Raw genomic sequence first — 22,196 nt, 5'->3', positions numbered from 1 at the left:
CCATGTAAACTATCACATAATTCACAATAAAACATTTAAGAAAAAAAAATTATATCATGTGATCTCCATCATCACTTCTATCACCAAGCCATTATTTTCCAACTCCCAATCCTTCCTCTTTGTCTTCAGCTGTCCCATTCCTATCACCTGTAATTTTTAATACATCTTGATTCCATGTTTGATATATTTCAGACTGAAGAAGTTGACAGAATTCTTCAACTTCATCATCATTGTGGTTGGTACATACATTTGAACAGTAGTGGCATTAACTGGTCTTACTTGTAGGTGTATTGATGCTATCCAATCACATACAGCATTGTACTTCAAGACAGATCTTGAAATTTCATTTTGATGATGACTGCAGTGCCATTCCTCTTGAATTGGTCATTCTCAGCATAGTAAACCATATGACTGTCAGATTCAAAATGGCCAATTCCAGTCCATTTCAACTCATTAATGTGTAGGGTAGGCATATGACTTTCTAAGCAGTACTGCTCCTTATGTGAAGACAAAAGCTTCCCTTCCATGAAGATAGGGGTGGAGAACGGATGTAGATGAAGCCCAGGTGCAAAGCTTGACTGGGCACAGGCTGGATTTCAGCAACTTCTTACTCCCTCAGCTCACTCTGCATGAATTTACAGGGCAGCCCTTTTGTCCCTCATTTTCCCTGGAATTGAACAGACTATGGATTCTGCATATACTTTCAAGCTCCAAAGTCAGGAGCCTCGGTGGCTAGAAGTCTCGGTGCCCTGGGGCTCTATCTCAGAAGGAGCTTACACAAGGCTGTTAGGTAAAGTCAGCAGAACAGTGTAACCTTTTTTGTGAAGAAGCCATCTTCCCTTGCCTCTGAGGTTTCTGTAAAAGATGCCCATCCTCTTTGTTTCTTTCAACTGAATTCATAGCCATTGAATGAAAATTCAATAGGATGAATTTAAGATGTCCCTAAATAGAAAACAGGATGCCCCTGAGGACCTAACACCATACTGTAAAAAAGCACAGGAAGTCAATATGCTTCCTGGCTTTAGGAATTTGAGAGGCTTTCAAAAAGTTCATGGAAAAATTTCCATTATCTTTCAGTTCCATTTTCCCCTATAAGCGTTTTAAAACCTCTTCGTACATCCAACATAATATATATTATTCCCATCTACCATCTATTAGACATTCTGCAATTCCTTATGGTTCTAATGAATAAGCCACAACTTTTCATTTTCTCCACATGGAGGCAGCATGGTGTGGGGGAAAGAGCAAACGAGTGGGATAAATATTTATACCCTGCCAGAGACACTAAGTAGTATCATCGAGGTTGGGGGATGGAATGGAGGAGTTTTAGGTTTCTTGAGAGAGATAAGCAAGAACAAAGCTGGAGTTAGTTTAAAGTAGATGAAATACATACATTCTGCTGTATCATATAAAACTTTTCACTTAGAAGGCTAACTTTACACCATCCTCTACTAGTAACCTTAAAAACCCCAGAAATATCTCAGAGGTTTAGAATGCAAAATCTTGGAGAAAAAATGTGGATCTTAGTCCCAGATCAAGTTTTAAAAAATAAAATATAATAAAAACACCTCACTCTGAGACACTAGTTAAATCACAAAGCACTCCATGATTCTGCTTTCCTGTTCCAAATCAGAGGGGAGAAAAACTTCCATAATTGACCTTATAATTTTTTTTTGAGAGACCTAGTAAGTAGAAAAAGGAAACAACTTTGCATTATTAAAAGCTAAAGACTTGCTATGAATATAAGGCAGTTTGATGATGGTGATGATGATGCTATTGGAGAGGCCTGGTGTGGCGCTGTGGATTAATGTGCTGGACTACAAAGTCAGTTTGAACTGCAAGGTCAGCAGTTCAATTTCACCAGCAACACCTCATACACACTCATAGCGAGTGAGTCAGAACTGACTCAATAGCACTTAACAGTACAGAAACTGGTGTTGTTTTGAAGCTTTGGGGATATAGAGTCAATTAAAAGGCCAAGTCTAAATTTTTTACTCTTATGAATGATTTTGACATCTGGATACCTAAAAATGCATTTGTAGGTTAAACAAAGCCCCACCCACCTGTGGTATGGTAGGGATTCAAGTAATTTAACTTCATTTGAGTGAAGAAATTAGCCTTGCTCTTGCTTATTAGATTTGACCACTACTTTTCCGAAACTAGCTCAGGGTTTTGTCTATTTCTCAAATCAAGACCTATGAACTATGTTATTCCTCTCCCTGATGTTGGCTCCAAGAGATCCCAGTAGTGTGTATGTGTGTGCGTTGGGCATCTTACTTTGTATTTTGTAGTCTTTCTTCACTATAGAAAACCTGGATGCCTTAAGAAGCATTTCTTCTAAAGCAACCTTGGCAAAATCAATAAACACAAGTCACAAGGTGTCCAAGTCTTACTCTTCAGCAATGGTTCTCAACATTTTCGTATAGGTCTTACACTGACAATCTAATAGAAGCTACAAACCCTCACCACATAAAAATGTATATTTAAATACATAACATTTTATATGTGATAGCAGAAGGGTCACACACCCTTTGGAGCAGGTTAGAACCCTTGATCCATGGGCACCATTCTGAAGGTTCATCTATATATTAACCAAATCTACTGCTTGAAATCGACTCTGACTCATCATGGTCCCATGCGTGGCAAAGTAGAACTGCACTGCATAAGTTTTAAATGGCTGATCCTTTACAAGTAGATCACCAGATCTCTCAGGTACCTCTGGGTAGACTCAGACTTCCAACCTTCCAGTTAGCAACTGAGCCCAATACCCATTTATGCCACCCAGAAATTCTTCTATATATATATATATGGACTTCAAAAAGTTCATGGGAAAATATCATTATCTTTTCATTTCATTTTTGAAGTCCCTGTGTGTGTGTGTGTGTGTGTATACACAATGACCATTCTATTTATAGTGGCATTATATAGGGTTTCCCTACCAAAGAAGATAGCTTCATCTATGTCCCAGAGTGCTGGTGGGTTAGAACTGCTGACCTTTCAGTTAGCAGCCCAATGCTCAACCTACAGCATCACCAGGGTGCCATCTGTTCACAAAAGATTCAGACAGGATGGTCCCATAAGGGTTTTTTGTTTTATTTTTAAGGGAAAGAAGCACTCCTTTTATTTATTTATGAAGTCAGATGTTTCTCAAACAGATGTTAGTGGTTCATGGCTGTAATTCCTTCAACAAATCTACCTGCAGAAACCCATCTCAATACTTTACCTTCCTCTCTGTTGTTGTTGTTAAGTGCTATCGAATGGGTATGGACTCACAGGATTTCCAAGGAGCGGCTGGTGAGCTTGAACAGCAAGGATGGCAGTTCAAATGGCTTTACAGTCTGGCGCATTAACCCACAGCAAACCTATATGAGGTTTCTGAAGAGCAACTGGTGGGTTTGAACTGCCAGCCTTGTGGATTGCAGTCTAGTTTTGATCCTACAACTCCACATTAGGCATCATATATCTACATATATACATATACATATACATATACATATATATATATAGTTCTGACTCATAGCGACCTAGTATAGGGTTTCCAAGGAGTGACTGGTGAGTATGAACCACTAACCTTGTGGTTCAAACTGACCTTGCAGTCCTGCTCTTATCCTACAGCACCACACCAGAAGTCCATGTGTATATGTGTATAATTGCTAATATATTATATATTATATTATGTATCATATCCAGTTAATATTACATATGTTGTTGTTGTTAAGTGCCGTGGAGTCAGTTTTGACTCAATGACCCTGTGTAGGGTTTCCAAGGAGCAACTGGTATATTCAAACTATTGACCCTGTGGTTAGCAGCCCAGCTCCTGATCCACTATGCTACCATGGCACCAACGGTAGTGTAGTGGTTATGAGTTGGGCTTCTAACCTCAAGGTCGGCAGTTCAAAACTACCAGCTGTTCTGCAGGAGAAAGTTGAGGCTTTCTGCTCCCAGCCTCGGAAACCCTGTTCATGGTCGCTGAGTCAGAACCATCATCACCACCACCATATATATAGATATATAAGTTGTTGTTAAATGCCGTCAAGTTGGTTCTGACCCATAGCAACCCTCTAGAGGGTTTCCAAGGAGCGACTGGTGAGCTTGAACCACCAACCTTGCAGTTCAAACTGACTTTGCAGTCCAGCACATTCACCAGGACTCTGTCTCTCTCTCTCTCTCTCTCTCTATACCTATCTATCTAGAGAGAGAGAGAGAGACTCTAAGAGGTGAATGTAACCAGTTTGTCCTATTCTTAAGGAAGAGCAAAGGACAAAGGGCTACTCTAAGAGACTGATCACATGAGAAGCCTGTTTCAACATGTTTTCTAAACTGGAAGTCAGAGTCTCACTCACCTCTGGCAGCATGATGAGACTGAATGTCAATACAAAGAGCACCATATTGACTCCATACATCCATCTCAAGAAGAGGAAATAGGAGGCCACTGATGATCCAAACTGACCTATTAAAAGGAAAAATACAAAGGTTGAAGGGGAAGTTAAAACAAAACAAAACTTGATGGCACTTAACTACTACAGCATATGGTGGCACTGTGGGATAATTCCTGAAAGGGCGGCATTTCAAGCCCAACAGCCAGTCTGTGGGAGAAAAATGAGGCTAACTGCTCCTGTAACTATTTACAGTCTAGGAAACTCTATACAGGGTCTCTATGAGTTGGAAAGGATTCGATGACAGTGGTTTTGGGTTTTTGTTTGTTGTGGAAACAATAACAATTAAGCAATATACCAAAAAAAAAAAAAAAAAGCATATTAATAGATAGGTCCTACAGAGAGGAAGAATTAAGCATCACATAACATCTGTTCGAGCAACATCTGACCTCATAAATGTCCATGATCCCATAAAGTTATAATAGAGTTCAGAAATCTCATTCGGAGAATGGGATGTAGAGAATGCAACAATTTCTCACATGCATGCATGTATCTCCTGTGTCTTGTATACAATGGATTGTGCTTCCAGGCATATAATTGCATGGTAAATAGATGATCTATAAATATATAACCTATAATACATGTCTTGAGAATTACAATAAATGTCTATGTTACTGCCTTATATATGTATTGAACTTTCTGACTTTAAAGTTTACCATTTAATTGTGTATATTTCATCTTGTAGCAGCAGCATCCAATCTTGTGTATTGCACGTCTCTTGAATGCTGTGACATTATCTTTCTGTCTAATTTCCCTTAGAAAATATTACCTTGAAATACATCCCAAAAGCAACAAAACCAGTCGGTGCTAGTGATAGCAGCAGTAAGAGGTAAAGAACAAGTATCGATTTGGAAGTAAAACAAGAGGCTATGAAACAACATGAAGGTGATAAATCAGGGAATGCTCTTGTTCCTGATTTAGACAAGTTGTACTTGAAAATCATGGCAATCCTCAAAAACAACAAAAACATTCTCCAAACCATTAAAGGGCCAGCTGTACTGAAAGCTACTAGGTTAGCAAAAATGCAAGGGGTACCCATATCTGATATGGAGAAATTTCTAACAACATGAATTGAGAACCAAATACAAAATTGAATCCATCTCTGCATGTTGATGATCACAAAACTTGTTCAAGAAGCTTAAAGAAAAGGCAGGACCAGTCTACAATATAGTATATGCCCTATGTCCAAATCACATAATGTACTTTATCACAGGACATATTGTTGACGTTAAGTGATGCATGACTGTATATCAGAGATGACATTGAAGCCGAGACCCAAAGGTAGAGAAAAGGCAGCAAAAAACAGGTCTGAAGAGCATCTCAGAATAGGAAAGAGCAAGGACAAAGGTCTTGAGAGAGGCAAGAACTTAGGGCAGTTGAGGAACAAAATAAAACCTATGTATTTGGAGTAAAGTGAATGAGGGGAAATGGCGATAGATGAAAATGAACACATTGTGTAGGGCCTCTTAAGTTAAGGTTAAAAAGTGAGGAGTTTATTATAAATGTGATGAGAAGACACTGATAAATGCTAAGAAATGGAAGGATGACTTTCAAAGAAAAGTGCCACTTTGTCTGTGGGATTGGATTTGGAAGAGATAGGCAAGAGTCTTCTGTGAAGTCCATCTGCTCAAAATAGTGAAGAGTAAAGTGATCTGTCCAATTCTTATTGACTGAGCAAACGAAAACAAAAAACAAGAAAGCTTTCTCTTAAACAGAGAATCGAAGAGTAAGTAAAACAAGACTTAGAAGGCTTAGGTTAATTATTCCATTCATATACAAAAATCAAAGACTTTTTGAGTGTCATTTAAAGTTTGGGGTCAAGTTGCTAATTTCCCCCAATTTCATTTTCTATTTCTCTAGAAAACACTGAGATGCGCAGCCTCAGCCTGTCCCTTTTTTCCTGTGTCTCATTTACCACACACGCCCAATGCCCCATGGTTTTCTTGGGCTTGCTGAAACATTAGTACAGCATGGGAAGCAAATCCCTATCTCTATTTTCCAGGGTGAGGTCGACCTCCCATGAAAGTAATACCTCTATTTCTGGAACTTAGCCTATTATTTAGATACCATCTTATTTATTACCATAAAACAGCCACAGTTTTTTTGTGTTTTTTTTTTTTTTTTTTTTTTTTTTTTGCTTTGTTTTGTTTTTAGAAACTTAAAAATAGGTCAATCTGAAAATGGACATTAGACAAGAAATCCATTCTTTTTAATTCTGAAAATTTGTATTTTCTCTAAGCACAAAAGAAAGACCTGGATCCATTTCACATTGTGATGGGGTGTAGAGTTTTGCAAGATGTCTGCGAGCATGTGGTCTTGACAAAAACGCATGCCAGGTGCTGTAACCATATGCACTGGCCAGTGTGCAGAAATGCTAAGACAGATCTGCCCATTGTAGGACATCTGATCATCCACCTGGCTTCCAATGATTTCATATCATTTCATGGCTGTTATCTATGTTCTCTGGTAACCACCACCTGAGTGCTGCCTCAGCCTGTTTCACTCATCATGTTTTATTGAAGCTTGTTAGTCATTTACTGGAGCTCCATCACTAAGTATCAGGGTAAATCATTCCCTGGAAACATATGAAACTCGGCATAGGGGCTCAAACATAGGATACTGACCCTTCCTTTATTTTTTCTACTTTTTTATAGTTTTACTCTGATAACTGCCACCAAAATTTCCATTCACAACCTCTGGGAAATTAATTCTTTTAAGTATAGAATATAATTATACCTAAATGCAAAAGAGGGGTTCAACGTTTGACTGACCCAAAACTTGATTCAGCATAATAATTGTTGTTGTTGTTAAGTGCCTTCGAGTCAATTCCGACCCATAGCGACTCTATATAGGGTTTCCGAGGCTGTAGATCTTTACGGGAGCAGAGAGCCTCATCTTTCTCCCGCAGAACAGCTGGTAGTTTCAAACTACTGACCTTGCGGTTCGCAGCCCAATTCGTAACCACTACGCTACCAGAGCATAATAATAGCTAACATTTAAAACATCTTTCTTTCTGTCACCTATTTGAGTTCTGTGTATTAACTCATTTGATCATCACCAAACACTTTTGGGATAGAAATTATTGTTACCCCATTTTATATAGACTGATCCTCCGAATAACTTGCCCAAGTTTGTTATTGTTGTTATTATTAGATGTCTTTGAGTCGGTACCAACAACAGAACAAAACACTTCCTTGTCCTGAGCCAACCTCACAATCATTGCTACACTTGAACCCATTGCTGTTGCCACTGTGCCAATCCATCTCATTGGGGAGTCTTCTTCGTTTCCTCCGACCTTCCACTTTATGAAGCATGATGTCCGTCTTCAGGAACTGGTCCCTTCTGATAATATGTCCTGATAGTAGGTCCTTCTGAAGTGTAAGAGATGAAGTCTGGCCATCCTAGATTCCAAGGAGCATTCTGGCTACACTTCTTCTGACACATAGGTAGTAAAGGATGAAGCCAGAATTCAAAACCAGGGAATCTTGCACTATAGGTGTTTGACTCCAAATCTAGATCTCTTCTAATCACAATGATATATTGCCTCTCAGATAGAATTAATAGATAAATTGAGTCAAGATAGAAGTTTATATATAATAGCCACCAACAGCTAAGTGAAGTCAAATCCACAAATTTGGATGGTGCCCTTAAATAATATCTAATTCTTTTTTAAATTGTAGTGAAATACACATATGTGTGTGTAGTTGTTAAGTGTCATTGAGTCAGTTCTGACTCATAATAATCCTATATAGGGTTTACAAGAAGCAGTTTGTGGGTTTGAACTGGCAACTTTATGGCTTGCAGTTCAGTGCTGATTCAACAGTGCCACACCAGAAGTATATATATATATCTTCAAAAAAGTTTGTGGAAATTGGAATGAAAAGATAACAAAACTTTTTGAAGCCTGCTTGTATGACAAAACATCATCAGTTCAAACATTTCTTTCTTTATTTACTTTAATAAATGTCATTTCCATGGTAAATTATTGAAATACTAAAATGACATATTTCATGTGATAAAATGAGGCCTTACCCTTACTCATATTCTTCTTCTGAAATGTCTTATTTATTTATTTATTTTTAATAAAGGTTAAAGTTTCCCTCTCCTTCTGCTTATATGGTATTGTTGTTGTTGTTGAGTGCCATCGAGTCGGGTCGCTTATATGGTATAGAGACAGAGTAATTTGTAGTCTGTCATTATGCATAATATCCTCTTCAACAGATGGATAATAGGAACAGTAGATAAGTATGAGCATTTCTAAACGGGGGAAATACCCATTAAATACTATGTTCTCTGAGCGTAATATGAAATGACATCACATTAAGAAGAGGATGCACAGTTTCTCTCAGATGGTGGAACGATAGGGAATTAAACATGACAAATTCTATTTGTATTTTCTGGAGCCTTTAGGCCAGTAGAGAACCATGAGGTTTAAACTCTTTGCTTAGTGTTGCCTGTTACCTTCTGAAGCCACTTCCAGTCTGAAAATAGGTCTATTACACCACAATGTGATGCCATCATTTACATAAAGGAGTCCCAGGTTGGTGCAAACAACTACTGCACTTGCTGTTAGCTGAAAGGTTGGTAGATCAAAGTTCATCCAGAGGTGCTTTGGAAGAAAGCCTTGATGATCTACTGCTGAAAATCAACCATGGAAAATTCTATGGACCACAGACTCATTTTAACACATCAGCTGGAATTGACTTGATGGCAAATGGTAATCTACATGAAGGGGCAAGTATTTAATTGTGAAAAAAAATAATTACATCTCTAACTTGAAAGACATTCATGGTCCTAACGTATTATTGCATCACAGTGGATGTGAATTATATTTCCCAGGGGTAAAACTATACAGCTTCTTCAGCAAAATATGAAATACAATGTGGCTAAGAAGGTGCATGTACCATTCTGGGTCACCCTTGGGTTTTTGGCTAACACCCCAGATTCCCACTGCTATCGAATCAATTGCGATTCATAGCAACTCTAAAGGACAGAGTAGAACTGCCCATAGAATATCCAAGATTGTAAATCTGTACAGAAATAGACATCTTTCTCCCACAGAGTGACTAGTAGATTCAAATTGCCTACAATTCAGTTAGCTCTTTTACAAGATTAGCATGACAGTAAAGCTCCATGATATTGCTATGTAATGTATAGCTTCACAGCGTCTCTCTTTGGAAGGAAGTAACCAATCTATGATTTTTAATGAAAAACAAAAGTTGAAGATCATAAAGGTGAGTACATGATTCACACTATTAAAATGATTCAGAATCAAAATGGCAAAATGGAAACAATAGAGCTTTAGACTCTGATCTGAGGTCTACTCTTGATTCTGCCAATTATTGAACAGAGTTCTGTGGAATCCCAGTGCAGGCTGGTAATTTGGCATTCCTTTCAAACTACAGTTTAAAAATATTTGGTTGATATTTATATAGAGATTAACCCTGTATGATGACAAGATAGATTAGAAGGACCTAGAGGATGAAATTCAGTCTCTTCTCAAACATACTGTAACCTCCTGGTGGTACAGGAGGTTGAGCATCAGACTACTAACTGAAAGGTCTGTGGTTCAAACCCACCAGCTGCTCCTTGAAACACTTATACAGGGTCCCTATGAGATAGAATCAACCTGATGACACTAAATAACAACCACAACTACCATAATCATCTTTGTTATTTATTTGCTTATACAAGAAAGTTTCATGTGGAAAAATTGATTTAGAAGACAATGAAATGTTGCTATGAACTTTTTGAAGCCTCCTTCCATTTCCTGGCCTATCTTTCCTGCCTATTGAAGCCAACTGCACATGTATTCCCACAAATGGATGAGAAATCTGTGAGAATAGTATCCTTACCTATTTTTTTTTTTGTGTGTGTGTCAGTTTGTCAGTGTCGCGTCCCCAGTGCCTGGAAACATGCCCAGTATGTGGTAGATTTTTTGTTGTTGTTAGGTGTCCGTCGAGTTGGTACCGACTCATAGCGACCCTGTGCACAACAAAACAAAACACTGCCCAGTCCTGGGCCAACTTCACAATTGTTGCTGCCACTTTGCCAATCCATCACACTGGGGGTCTTCTTCTTTTTCTCTGACCCTCCACCTTACCAAACATGATATCCTTCTCTGGCAATTGGTCCCTCCTGAAAATATGTCCGAAGTATGAGAGATGAAGTTTGGCCATCTTGGCCTCCACGGAGCACTCTGGCTGTATTTCCTCCAACACAGATCTGTTGTTTCTTTTGGCAGCCCCTGGAACTTTGAATATTCGCCTCCAACACCAAAACTCAAATGCATCAATTCTTCTCCGGTCTTCTGTATTCACTGTCCAGCTTTCATATGCATATGAGGTCATTGAAAAAACCATAGCCTGGGTTAGGCGCACCTTAGTCTTCAAGCTGACATCTTTGCTCTTGAACATTTGAAAAAGGTTTTATGCAGCAGATTTACCTAATGCAATACATCGTTTGATGTCTTGATTGCTGCTTCCTTGAGTGTTGATAGTTAATCCAAGAAAAATGAAGTCCTTGATAAGACTTTTCTTCATTGATAAGAATGTTGTTTATTGGTCCAGTAGTGAGAATTTTTGTTTTCTTTACATCGAGATGCAATCCATACTGAAGGCTATGCTCTTTGATCTTCATCATTAAATGTTTTAAGTCCTCTTCACTTTCAGCAAGCAAGGTTATATCATCTGCATATCGCAGGTTGTTAATGAATCTTCCTCCAATCCTAATGCCACGTTTTTCTTCATATAACCCAGCTTCTCAGATTATTTGCTCAGCATATAGGATAAGTAAGTATAGTTAAAGAATACAACCCTGTCTCACACCTTTCTTAACTGACCTATACAAGCACCCATGCACTCTAGCTACATGCTTCCTGCCCCTTCATTTTTAGGAGTATCTTTGTTGTACTTTGCAAAACAGTGTCAATACATTTGGGGCATTATTTCTTCTGAAAGTCAGGATCATCTAACATATATCTCAATTAATGTCCAGAATAAGTCTGAAATGGTAATAACTTCAGTGAATATTTGTTCAATTAATTAATTAATTAATTAATTTCAGATTTATTCTGGACATTAATTGAGAAATATGTTAGATGATCCTGACTTTCAGAAGAAATACTGCCCCAAAAGTATTGACACTGTTTTCAAAGTACAACAAAAATATTCCTAAAATTGAAGGGATGGGAAGTAGGTAGCTAGAGCCTATGGGTGTTTGTATAGGTCACTGTGAATCTGTGTCTGCATTTGAATGAGGTAGGATTAGAACTACCTGGTGTGGGCAAAGCAGGATAATGCACTAGACCAAAAGGTCAATTTGAACCACAAGAATAACAGTTCAAACCCACCAGCTGCTCCTCAGAAACCCTATACAGGGTAACTATGAGTCAGAACCAACTCAACGGCACACAAAAAACAAACCAAATACTCCATCTATAACTACCTATACTCCTTTAACCTAATAGAGTCCTCTTTAGGACCCTTATAAAACGTATTTTAAAAGAAAGATGTTTACAAAATCTTTCTCAAAGTAGAAAGCAGCATGCCACATTGTGAAAAACATAAAATTTGGACCCATAGAGACATCACCTTTTATTTTGGCTCTTCTACTAACTAATTCTGGGAAAACTATTTAACCACAACTATAAAGGAGGAAGGCTATATGACAGGTACACTAAAGATCAGTTGTAGGGTGTTTGTAAGGTGTTTGACTCATGATGGCACTCAGTTGATGGGAGTATGGTTAGTATTAATAATAGAAAATAAGACAATTCTACACAGTTGAGGCAGACCGCTATTAAAGGTAAAATCCAGACAACCTAACTAAATCATAAGTAATTGTTGTTGTTGCTGTTAGATGCCATTGAGTTGGTTCCAACTCATAGCAACCCGCATAGGGTTTCCAAGGAGCAGCTAGTGGGTTTGAACTCCCTATGTGTGGTTCACAGTCCAGTGTTGATCCTACAGCACCACACCAGGAATCAAAATAAATTATATAACAGAATAAAAATCAATCCACATTTGCTTCAGTTGTTTAACTTAGCTGTTCTGAATTTACTGGGAGAAAGGGGAAGACAGAAGATAACCGAAGGTGTTATTGAATAGCTTCTGTCTTTCCTACTGTGACACACGTGATAGATGATGGTCTTACATCTAACTCATACTTGTGTGCAATTTCTGGCAATAGAAATAACTCCATCTGCGTCTATCACACTCAAGAAAAACTATTATAATAAAAGTGAGCCTGGTGTTGTTATTGGCGTAGATTGGGACCTGCTCTAGTGTACTTTTAAAATAAATAATTTACAAATATATGCATTTCTCCTAACATTAATTACAAATACATTGGGACAAACCTCACAACTGATCAAAACCCAAGCTTATTATTTTATAAATTAGTAGACTGAGGACCAGAGAGAATAAATGACTGGCTCAAAGCCAAACAGCTAATTTGTGGCAAAGCCAAGACCACATTCAGAGCTATTGTTACACAAAATGTATCAGGATTTTAATGCTGCAAGCAACCTTCCATTCCTCAATGCCTGTCAAGTTACTATATTTCAGTTGACAAAATTTAAGGATTCCATAATCTCTGTAGACATCTGGAGAATTTGTCTGTGTTTAATTTTATTCAACACACATTTATTTAAGTGCCAATCATGTTCTAGATCCAGGGATACAATAATAAACAAAGCATAATCCCTGCCTTCATATCTATTAGGAGACATGAACATAAAATAAAATGAAATCAAAATGTTAAAAAATTATACTATTAAAATACAGTACTTTAAATTTTAATAAAAAGAAAAGAATGAGAGAGACGGTACAAGGACTATGAGGGAGAGACTGCAATTAATGAGTTAATCTGTTTTACCTTGTATCTATTTAATAATGAGAGACAGAAAGACTAAGGGATAGCCATTCCTTAAACATGCCCAATCAAGCCAGTCATATGCCTATCAGCTGCAGTTTCTCCCTATGGAGTCTCTATTTTAATTATGCAGCTTCACATTTAACCAGCAGGAAAACCTGCCTCACGATCTGGAAAGTCATAGAGGGAAATCAGAGCCTACTCAAAATCCTCAGAAGTCAGAGAATGGCCAGATTATGCTCAAATGTTTCTAAATGTTCTCTTACTTAAAAAAAAAAATTATATATTTTCTAAAATATTTTACTTTTATATTTATAATGTTTTAATTTGCTTTATTTTAAGGAGCCCTGGTGGTGGTGGGGGTGGTGGTTAAAGTGCTTGGCTGCTAACCAAAAAGGTCAGCAGTTAAAACCCATCAGCCTCTCACAGGGGAAAGATATGGCAGTCTGCTTCCATAAAGATTACAGCCTTGGAAACTCCATGGAGCAGTTCTACTGTGTCCAAAAGGGTTGCTATGAGTCAGAATCAACTCAATGACATTGAGTTTGGGTTGGCCTTACTTTAAGTCTAGAAGACTGTGCTAAATAGGTCTTCAATTTGGTATATTACCTTGCTTTCTCTGTACACTCGGAATATTCTATTAAATGAAAGCACAGTGTTGTTTGTTGTTAGGTGCCATCGAGTTGACTATAACGCATAGTGATCTCATGCACAACAGAAGGAAATCTTTCCTTGTTCTACACCATTCTCACAATTGTCATGGTTGATCCCATTGTTGCAGCCATTGCATCAATCCATCTTATTGAGCATCTTCCTCTATCTCAAGGACTACTTTACCAAGGATGCTGGACTTTTTCAGGAGTGGTCCCTTTTGATAACGTATCCAAAATATTGTGAGATGAAGTCTCGCCATCTTTGCTTCCAAGGAGCCTACATTTTAACTGTACTTCTTCCAAGACAGATTTGTTTTCTCTTCTGTCAGTCCATAGAACTTTCAATATCCTTCATCAATGACTTAATTCAGATGCATCAATTCTTCTCCAGTCTTCCTTACTGATTTTTCCAGGTTTCACATATATATGAGGCAATTGAGAAAGCAGAATATGAAGATTCAAATTGAATTTTTTTATGATTATTATTTATTCTCTGTCAGAGATTTGAGACTAAGGCTCTAATTCTCTTCACTATTGCTCTTTGATTATTGGCTAACATTTATTAAGAGTATAAAGGGTAAGTCAAAAAACACTGCTACAAAATCATTAAAGCCTTTATTAAATAACAATATCAAAAAGTGAAGCTACTGTTTCTCAACATATCCTCCATCTAAGTATATACATTTCTGAAGGCGATGTTTTCATCTCTTTAACTCTTCCACAAAGAATTCTGCACTCTTCCATTTATACCACAACTAAACAGCAGTTTGGGCATTCTCAAGGGACTTAACTCCTATTCCTTTTCAATGTTCTTTGAGTTTGAGGAAGGTTTTTATTTCCCAGGATCAAGGATGTAGGGTGCATGGGGTAAGGTTTCCCAAAGGAATTCTTGCAGAACATCCCTTGCCACCATCAAAGAGCAAATGGGCATTGCTGCAATGGAAAACAATTCCTCAACACAACTTTCCTGGTCTTTTCTCACCAATGCAATTTTCAATTTTATTAAGATTTCTTCCTAATAAATCCCCATGATTATCCTGTGTGCTTCAAGAAAATCTATTAAGACTACTCCTTTGGAGTTTAAAAACAAACAAACCAGTTTCCATAGCCTGAATTGATTGCTCTGTCTCAGATTTAACTGGCCCAGCAGATTCTCTCAGAAGCCACTGTTTTGATAGGACCTTACACTCTGGACAGTCAGTCCAACTCATCCCAGGTTGTAATTCGTTCTCTAAACTGATCTCCATTAAAAGGCTGAAGGGGAGCTTAGCTCTTTGTGCTTCATGCACCCAACCAAGCAAAAGTTGAGACTTGTTGAGACAAAGATGTTAGCTTAAAATTGAAAATGATGAACCATGTAGTCCTCAACTTCTTCACTCACGGAGATTGATGGTCTTCTCTCTCTTGACTTATCTTTAAGGTCTTTCTGACCTTCCTTAAAACTCTTAGTTAAAATAAATAAAAATAAAAACTGTTGTTTTATTTGGGCAGCATTCCCATAAACTTATTTCAAAGCTTCAATAATTTAGGAACATATTCACTTAATCTTGGTTAACAATTTGATGTTAGCCTTGACCTCAAAACTGTTTTGTTTTTCATGGTACAAAAAATTTGTTTTTGGTTTTCTTTTCTGTTGTTTTTTTAGAGTCTGTAAGATATCCACTGGACTGCTAACCACAAGATCAGTATTTCAAAACCCGCCAGGCACTCCTTGAAATCCTACACTGGGTCACTATGACAGCATTTAACAACAACAAAGGAGACTAAGGTAAGTGTATTACTCAATAACTTGTCTGCAGCCATCCACTGATTATAGATACCTTTTAAAACATGTTTTATTTGGATTAAATCTCTACTGGAATCCTATTAGCAATACTTTTCAACTTACCATTGAATATTTTCATTGCCAAAGAATATAATAAAACAAACCAAAAAACCCTGCCTTTCCAATAGCATATTTAATGTCATTGTGAACAATATTGATTTCCATATGTAGGAAAGAGAACAAGCTCAAAATGAGAATGTTTTGTTCTAGCTAAGAAAGTCGGAGTGATATCTCCAGGGTTGATAATTGATTAGTGGTGTGGAGCTGTGGATTAATGTGCTAGACTATAAAGACGGGTTGAACCGTAGGTCATTGGTTCAAGCTCACCCGCTGCTCCTTGGAAATCTTATTATACAGGGTCGCTATGGGTCAGAACCGACTCGATGGCACTCAACAACAGCTATTCTTCACAGTGTGCAAGGAGGAGTAAAAAACATGTGGTCAATTTGTTTGTTTGCTTTGAATCATTCCTGTAGTCCAGAGATGGAGAAAGGCATTTGACAAACTTAGAAAACATTTATCTAAGACAATTGCCCCCCAAAAGAGATCTGATGAATACTTACTTTCAATTGCCTTAATTTTATTTTCCCATGGAATACAAGCCGCTTTGAAGTTCTCAAAATCACGGAGAAATTTTGCCCATTTCTAAAAAGGAAGAGACAAGCACAATAGTAAAGCCCAACTTTTTGGTTAACCAAAATGTTTATCTCCCACTCTCACTACAAAGCGTCACAAGGTTATGGCCTTGGAAAGTTATCTCTATCACAAGTATTGTTTTATGAAACAGAAAAAATTGACCCCTCTATTGCCAGACCCCCCCACCAGCCCAATTTAATTTTTAAAATGTTTATTAGCTCTCTGCTTTATAGGCAATATGCTGACCAATAAGAGAAATCTATATATTCTGCCAGATGATAAGAAATCAGTGAATAAGTCAGTGCCTAATAAAGTGATTGGCACATACCATACAGCCAAACTCAATGTCATCAAGTCAGTCTGATTCATAGTAACTATGTTGCACATTAGATTGGATATGGGAAGCATCCTGCCTACAGGTCTGTGAAATCATTTGGTCTGGCCCTGTTGAGGCAACTGCAGTTCCAGGCATCATATTGTTGTTGTTAAGTGTCTTCAAGCCAGTTCTGACTCATAGTGACCCTGTATACCATAACTCGATCCAAGAAACTGCAGAGTGAATTAATAAATGTTTGACCAAATATAGTAGGCTGATTTTTAAGTTGATAATTTTGTTTGGCACATGAATGATGTTATAAACTTTGACCATAAAATAGGTTCCCCAGCTCTGCTATATAGTATCTGCTTGATCAACACTTAAAGGATAAAGAAATTAATGGAAAATAAATATGACATAATTCTTGCCTAATCTAGGGTTGGTGGTGGTCATGGTGTTAAGTGCCATCAAGTTGATTCTGACTCATGGCGACCCTGTATAGGGTTTCTGAGAAGCTGTTGGTGGATTTGACCTGCAAACCTTGAGATTGGCTGTCTACTGTTTATCCTACAGTGCCACACCAGGATTCCAATCTACTGCATCTAAGCAGATACTAACAATATGGTATGGAAAGTGTGATGACCAAAGACATTTTATTTTGGTCAAGGTAGAACTAAATGAAAAAACGTGGTATCACAGAGAGAGAAAGAAAAAAAGTCATAAGTTAGTTTTACAGAAGATCTTCCATTTTACTCCATAAGGTTGAGTTATCCATAGTCCATGGACCCCTCTATAAAGAATGGAATTGGGCATGTGATTTTGAATATCTGCCAATTGTTGTAATAAAGTGTGAGTCTTAACAGGCACAGAGAACCTAGATAACAGTATGAGATAAGTTCAAACCGTCACCCAAATCTAGAAACATCTCAAATGCCCATCTACAATAGAATGAAAAATTAAATTGGCATCTTCAAGCATTGGAATATAAAACATTAATAAAAATGAGCTACAACAACTGACAACAATAAGACTGTATCTCATGAACATAATAATGCATTTAAAAAGCTACACCGAAAAATACAAATACTGTATGATTTCATTTATTTGAATATTTTTAAAAGAATTCATCTATGGTGCTTGGAAATATCAAATGGAATTTATTTTAGAACTGCAAAGTTAGTTTATCATCCAAAAATCAATTAATGTAATACAATACATCAACTTAATAAAGGACTCAAACCACATGATAATTTCAATAGATGCAGAAAAGCATTTGACAAAATCTAATATCCTTTGATGGCAAAAACATTCAACAAGCTAGATATAGAAGGAAACCACTTAAAACTGATAAAGCGCATAAAAAAACAAACAAACAAAAAAAACTACTACAACACCAAAAAACATATTATGAGTTAATTATATGGTATGTAAGTTACATCTCAATGAAACTGTTTAAAAGTAAATCCAAAACAGTCAACTAATTATGTGTGTGTGTGGATGTGGATGCTCTCCCATCTTAAATTGAAAGAAGAATCAAAAGACAGACCATGAATATTATTGGAAGAGGAAAAAGCCTAGATACTGGTGGTGGTGGTTATGTGCTGTGGAGTCAGTTCAGACTCATAGCAACCCTGTACAGGGTTTCCAAGGCTGTAAACCTTTATGGGAGCAGAAAACCTCATTTTTCTCCCACAGAGTTGCCCATAGTTTCAAACTGCTGACCTTGGGGTTACCAGTCTGACTCGTAACCATTACACTACCAGAGCTCCCAGCTGTACAAAAAAAAGAATGAGAAGAACAGAGAATCCTTATCTGGAAACCTGGAAGCTGATTAGATATTGCAGTTGTGTGTAATTTAGCAATAAATGTGATGATAAAGATCACAATGATGATGCTGAGACTATCTTTATAGGAGTTTTAGTTGTCTGCTTTTGGGGGGTCACTTGGGCACATTGAAACATTTCTGTATTTACAGAAAGCAAGCAAATTTTAAGAAAACAGCAGTATATTTTATTAATTAGAGTTTTATTTGGGTTTCTTGGGCAGCTTCATGATGTAGCTATACATATATTTTTTCTCCATTTGAAATATATTAATTTAGTGATTATTAGATGCCAGAATGAAGAGTAAATGCTACAAAGATGAGGTTCTTGCACAATCTAGAATGTATTTATAAATCTATTCACTCTACAAGTATTTAAGAGCAATATTCTGGAGCTATTATTAGCCTCAGGGTATTTCACATATGAACAATGTCTTCAAGGAGCTTATAAACAATAAGACAAAAAGAGATGTGGAGAGAAATTATATAACACGGGATAGGAAGTAGTAACAGTGAGCATGGGGAGATCTGAGGAAACTGCTACTTAGAAGAATGAGAGTCGTTCAGCCTGGCATCATCTTCAAAGGTAGAGATGGCACTTGGTTGGACTTTGAAAAGATGGGTAATGTATAGCCATGTGCGGTGTCAGAGAACAATTCCAGGCTGAAAAGTCAGCAGAAGCAAAGGTTGCCTTGTTTGTACTGTTAAGTAGTCATAAAACAGTAAGTAGAAAATTCCAGTGAGCTGGTCTGGTCAATACACACCTTTCAATCGGAGCTTCTGCACCAGAGATTTATTTTACTCCAGGTGACCAGAAGAAACCATGGTGTAAGAACTAATTTACAAGAACCAATGATTTCGTGGGTCAGATAATACTCCATTCAGCACTTAACAACAACAGTGCTCTGGTGAGTTCTGGTGTGGTGCGGTGCTGTGGGTTAATGTGCCAGACTTCAAAGCCATTTAAACTGCAAAGTCGGAGGTTCAAGCTCACCAGCCGCTCCTCGGAAACCCTACACAGGGTCACTATGAGTTGGAACCAACTCAATGGCACTTAACAACAACAAAATTTTAACACCACAGATATATTTTATGACAATTTTGGTACTATATGTATATCTGGGTTTTATATTTTTTTTAAAAAATAAGAATTTTTTTTTGCTCCCTCCAAGAACCTATTTTCGGTTCCCTTGCTGGTAATATCACTCCTTTTAAGAATGCATTATGCAAAGGCTTTTATTTTTCCACCTTAAAGCAGAGAAATCTATGAAGCCACCTCCCACAATGGAGAGGAAAGTATTTACATAGAACATAGCTCCAGAGAGATATGAATGTTTTATTGGAAAAAATTTTGGTACAATTTTAAGAGAGGTAGCCTAGTAAGACTGTATGGCAGTCTTTTTATCCTGTAGTTTAAACGATTCATGAATAAGAAGGTGCTGTTGATGACGGTCAGATATCACAAGACACTGAAATCATAACAGAGATCTTGTGAGCTATGTATTTAGCAAAGTAGCTCGGAAGCCATCCAGCTAGACTGCAAACTCAAATGCTCACAAGAACCAAGCAGAGAGCCTGTGTTAGCAAAAAAAAAAAAAAAAAACCTGAATCTATATTGTTGGGGATTGTGGGTGATAGAAACTACACATCCCATCGAAAGGTAACAACAGGTGTTCAGCTGTAACTCATTGCTCTGCCAAGCAGGAATAGTGGCCCATTATTGGCAGCCTTGTTATTGCTTCAAGAGAGACCAGAAATCCAACTTTTTGTTTGAAATTTCCTAGTTTGTTTTAATATTGGAAACCAATGCAAAACAAATAAATAAACAGCACAAAACAAACACATTCTACCTGTAAGGCAATTCTGACAGTGGGCCACCCAGATTGGAATAGAAGACTGATCACATTGCTAGTGTAAAGGGTTAGCATGTCTGGCTACTAACCAAGTTTGGATGATCAAATTCATCTAGAAACATCTTGGAAGAAAGACTTGACCATCTACTTCCAAAAGCTTCAGCCTTTGAAAAGACTCTGACATACCTGGGATTGGTGTAAATTAGAAATGACTCACTGACAACTGATTTATTTAGCGATTTGTTGGTATGTTTCTTTGTTTTAAACACTAGGCTAAGGATGTTAATGAGTCCTGGTATGGAGCTGTGGGTTAATGCGCCAGACTGCAAAGCCATTTGAACTGCAAGGTTGGCAGTTCAAGCTCACCAGCTGCTCCTCAGAAACCCTATACAGGGTCACTATGGGTTGGAACTGACTCAATGGCGCTTAACAACAACAACAAAAGGATTTTAACAATACTCAGTGAAAAAAAAAGTTTGGAATTTATGTTCCATATTTTGAGTACAATTGTTTTTTATGTAAATGTAATGCTGCCTTGAATTTATAGTTAGCTTATTCAAGAGTGTGGATTTAATTTTTATGCAAATATTCATGTTGACATTATAAAGCCCCAGGTAAAAAGAACTCTTGATGGTCATATTGAGGTCACATATATATATGTCTGCCATCATTCCGCTACTCAGAATAGAAATCTCAGGTAAGCAGCACATTTTGCAGGATTATGACCAGAAAGAGTCTGTTTTTGTTTGGTAGGGTTGCACTTTAAGCCATAGAATGTTCTTCATGGAAAACAGAGAAGATATAATTTGGCTTAAGACCATGCAAGGAAGAGTGGTAGAATTATGAAAGAGAAAAGAATAAACGGAATTCTAAGATACTTGATGTCCTGAGCAGCACAGGTCTTGAATAAAAATTATTTCTTGATTCAGAAAATGCCATCTGTATGGGAATACATTTGGCTTCCAGGTAATCTAATGTATCTGTAAATCAGGGAAAATAATGCCTGCATACTTACTTTGCTCTAAGAATAAAACATAATAACTTTATTAGGGAATTCAATGCTTAGCATATAAGAAGAAACGAAGTTGTCATCAAGTCTACTCTAATTTATGGCACACCCACATACGCCATAATAAAACTGTTCTCCACAGGATTTTCCATGGATTACATTTTTTCTGGAAGTAGATTGCCAGGTCCTTCTTCTAAATCACCTCTAGGTGCACTGGATCCAATATCCTCTCAATTATCAGCCAAGCATGTTAACTGTTTGCACCACATTGTTGTTGTTGTTAAGTGACATCTTGTGAGTTTCAACTCATGGCAACCCTGAATAGTTTTCAAGGAGCAGTTGGTGGTTTTACTGCTGACCTGTTGATTCACAGTACAGTGCTGATCCTACAGCAACACACCAGGAATCCATTTACACCTCGAGTCGGTTCTGACTCATAGTGACCCTGTACAGGATTTTCAAGGAGCAGCTGGTGGACTTGAACTGCCTGCCTTGTGGTTCAAAAGGCTTTGCAGTCTGGTGTATTAACCCACAGCTGCAGCAACTCAACTGGAGAAAATAAGGCTTTCTGTTCCCATGAAGATTTACAGCCTCGACTAGGAGTAAGAACCAACTTGACAATATACCACCATTGATTACTCCTCATGTGGTGCTGTAGGATAAGCACAGGGCTGTGAATCTCAAGGTTCAGCAGTTCACACCCACCAGCGGCTTTGCAGAAGCACCCTACAGGGTCAGTGTTAGCCGGGGTCAAATCGACATCACTTAATAA

General features: G+C 37.6%; 1 protein-coding gene across 1 annotated transcript in view; it reads right to left on the bottom strand.

Moving 5' to 3' along the window:
* Nucleotides 1-22,196, bottom strand: part of TMC1 (transmembrane channel-like 1) — a 186,453-nt gene that overhangs the window by 98,590 nt on the left and 65,667 nt on the right. Inside the window, exons 6-7 of the mRNA XM_006835003.1 lie at nt 16,352-16,433; nt 4,344-4,450 (exon numbers count right to left, since the gene is read on the bottom strand). Coding sequence (XP_006835066.1) covers nt 4,344-4,450; nt 16,352-16,433 — 189 coding nt within the window. The remainder of the gene's footprint in view (nt 1-4,343; nt 4,451-16,351; nt 16,434-22,196) is intronic.

The sequence above is a fragment of the Chrysochloris asiatica genome, unplaced genomic scaffold, assembly GCF_000296735.1.
Source record: "Chrysochloris asiatica unplaced genomic scaffold, ChrAsi1.0 scaffold00014, whole genome shotgun sequence".
Taxonomy (NCBI): Eukaryota; Metazoa; Chordata; class Mammalia; order Afrosoricida; family Chrysochloridae; genus Chrysochloris; species Chrysochloris asiatica.
The sequence above is the reverse complement of the archived record's forward strand: the minus strand, read 5'-3'. Positions and strand labels throughout refer to the sequence as shown.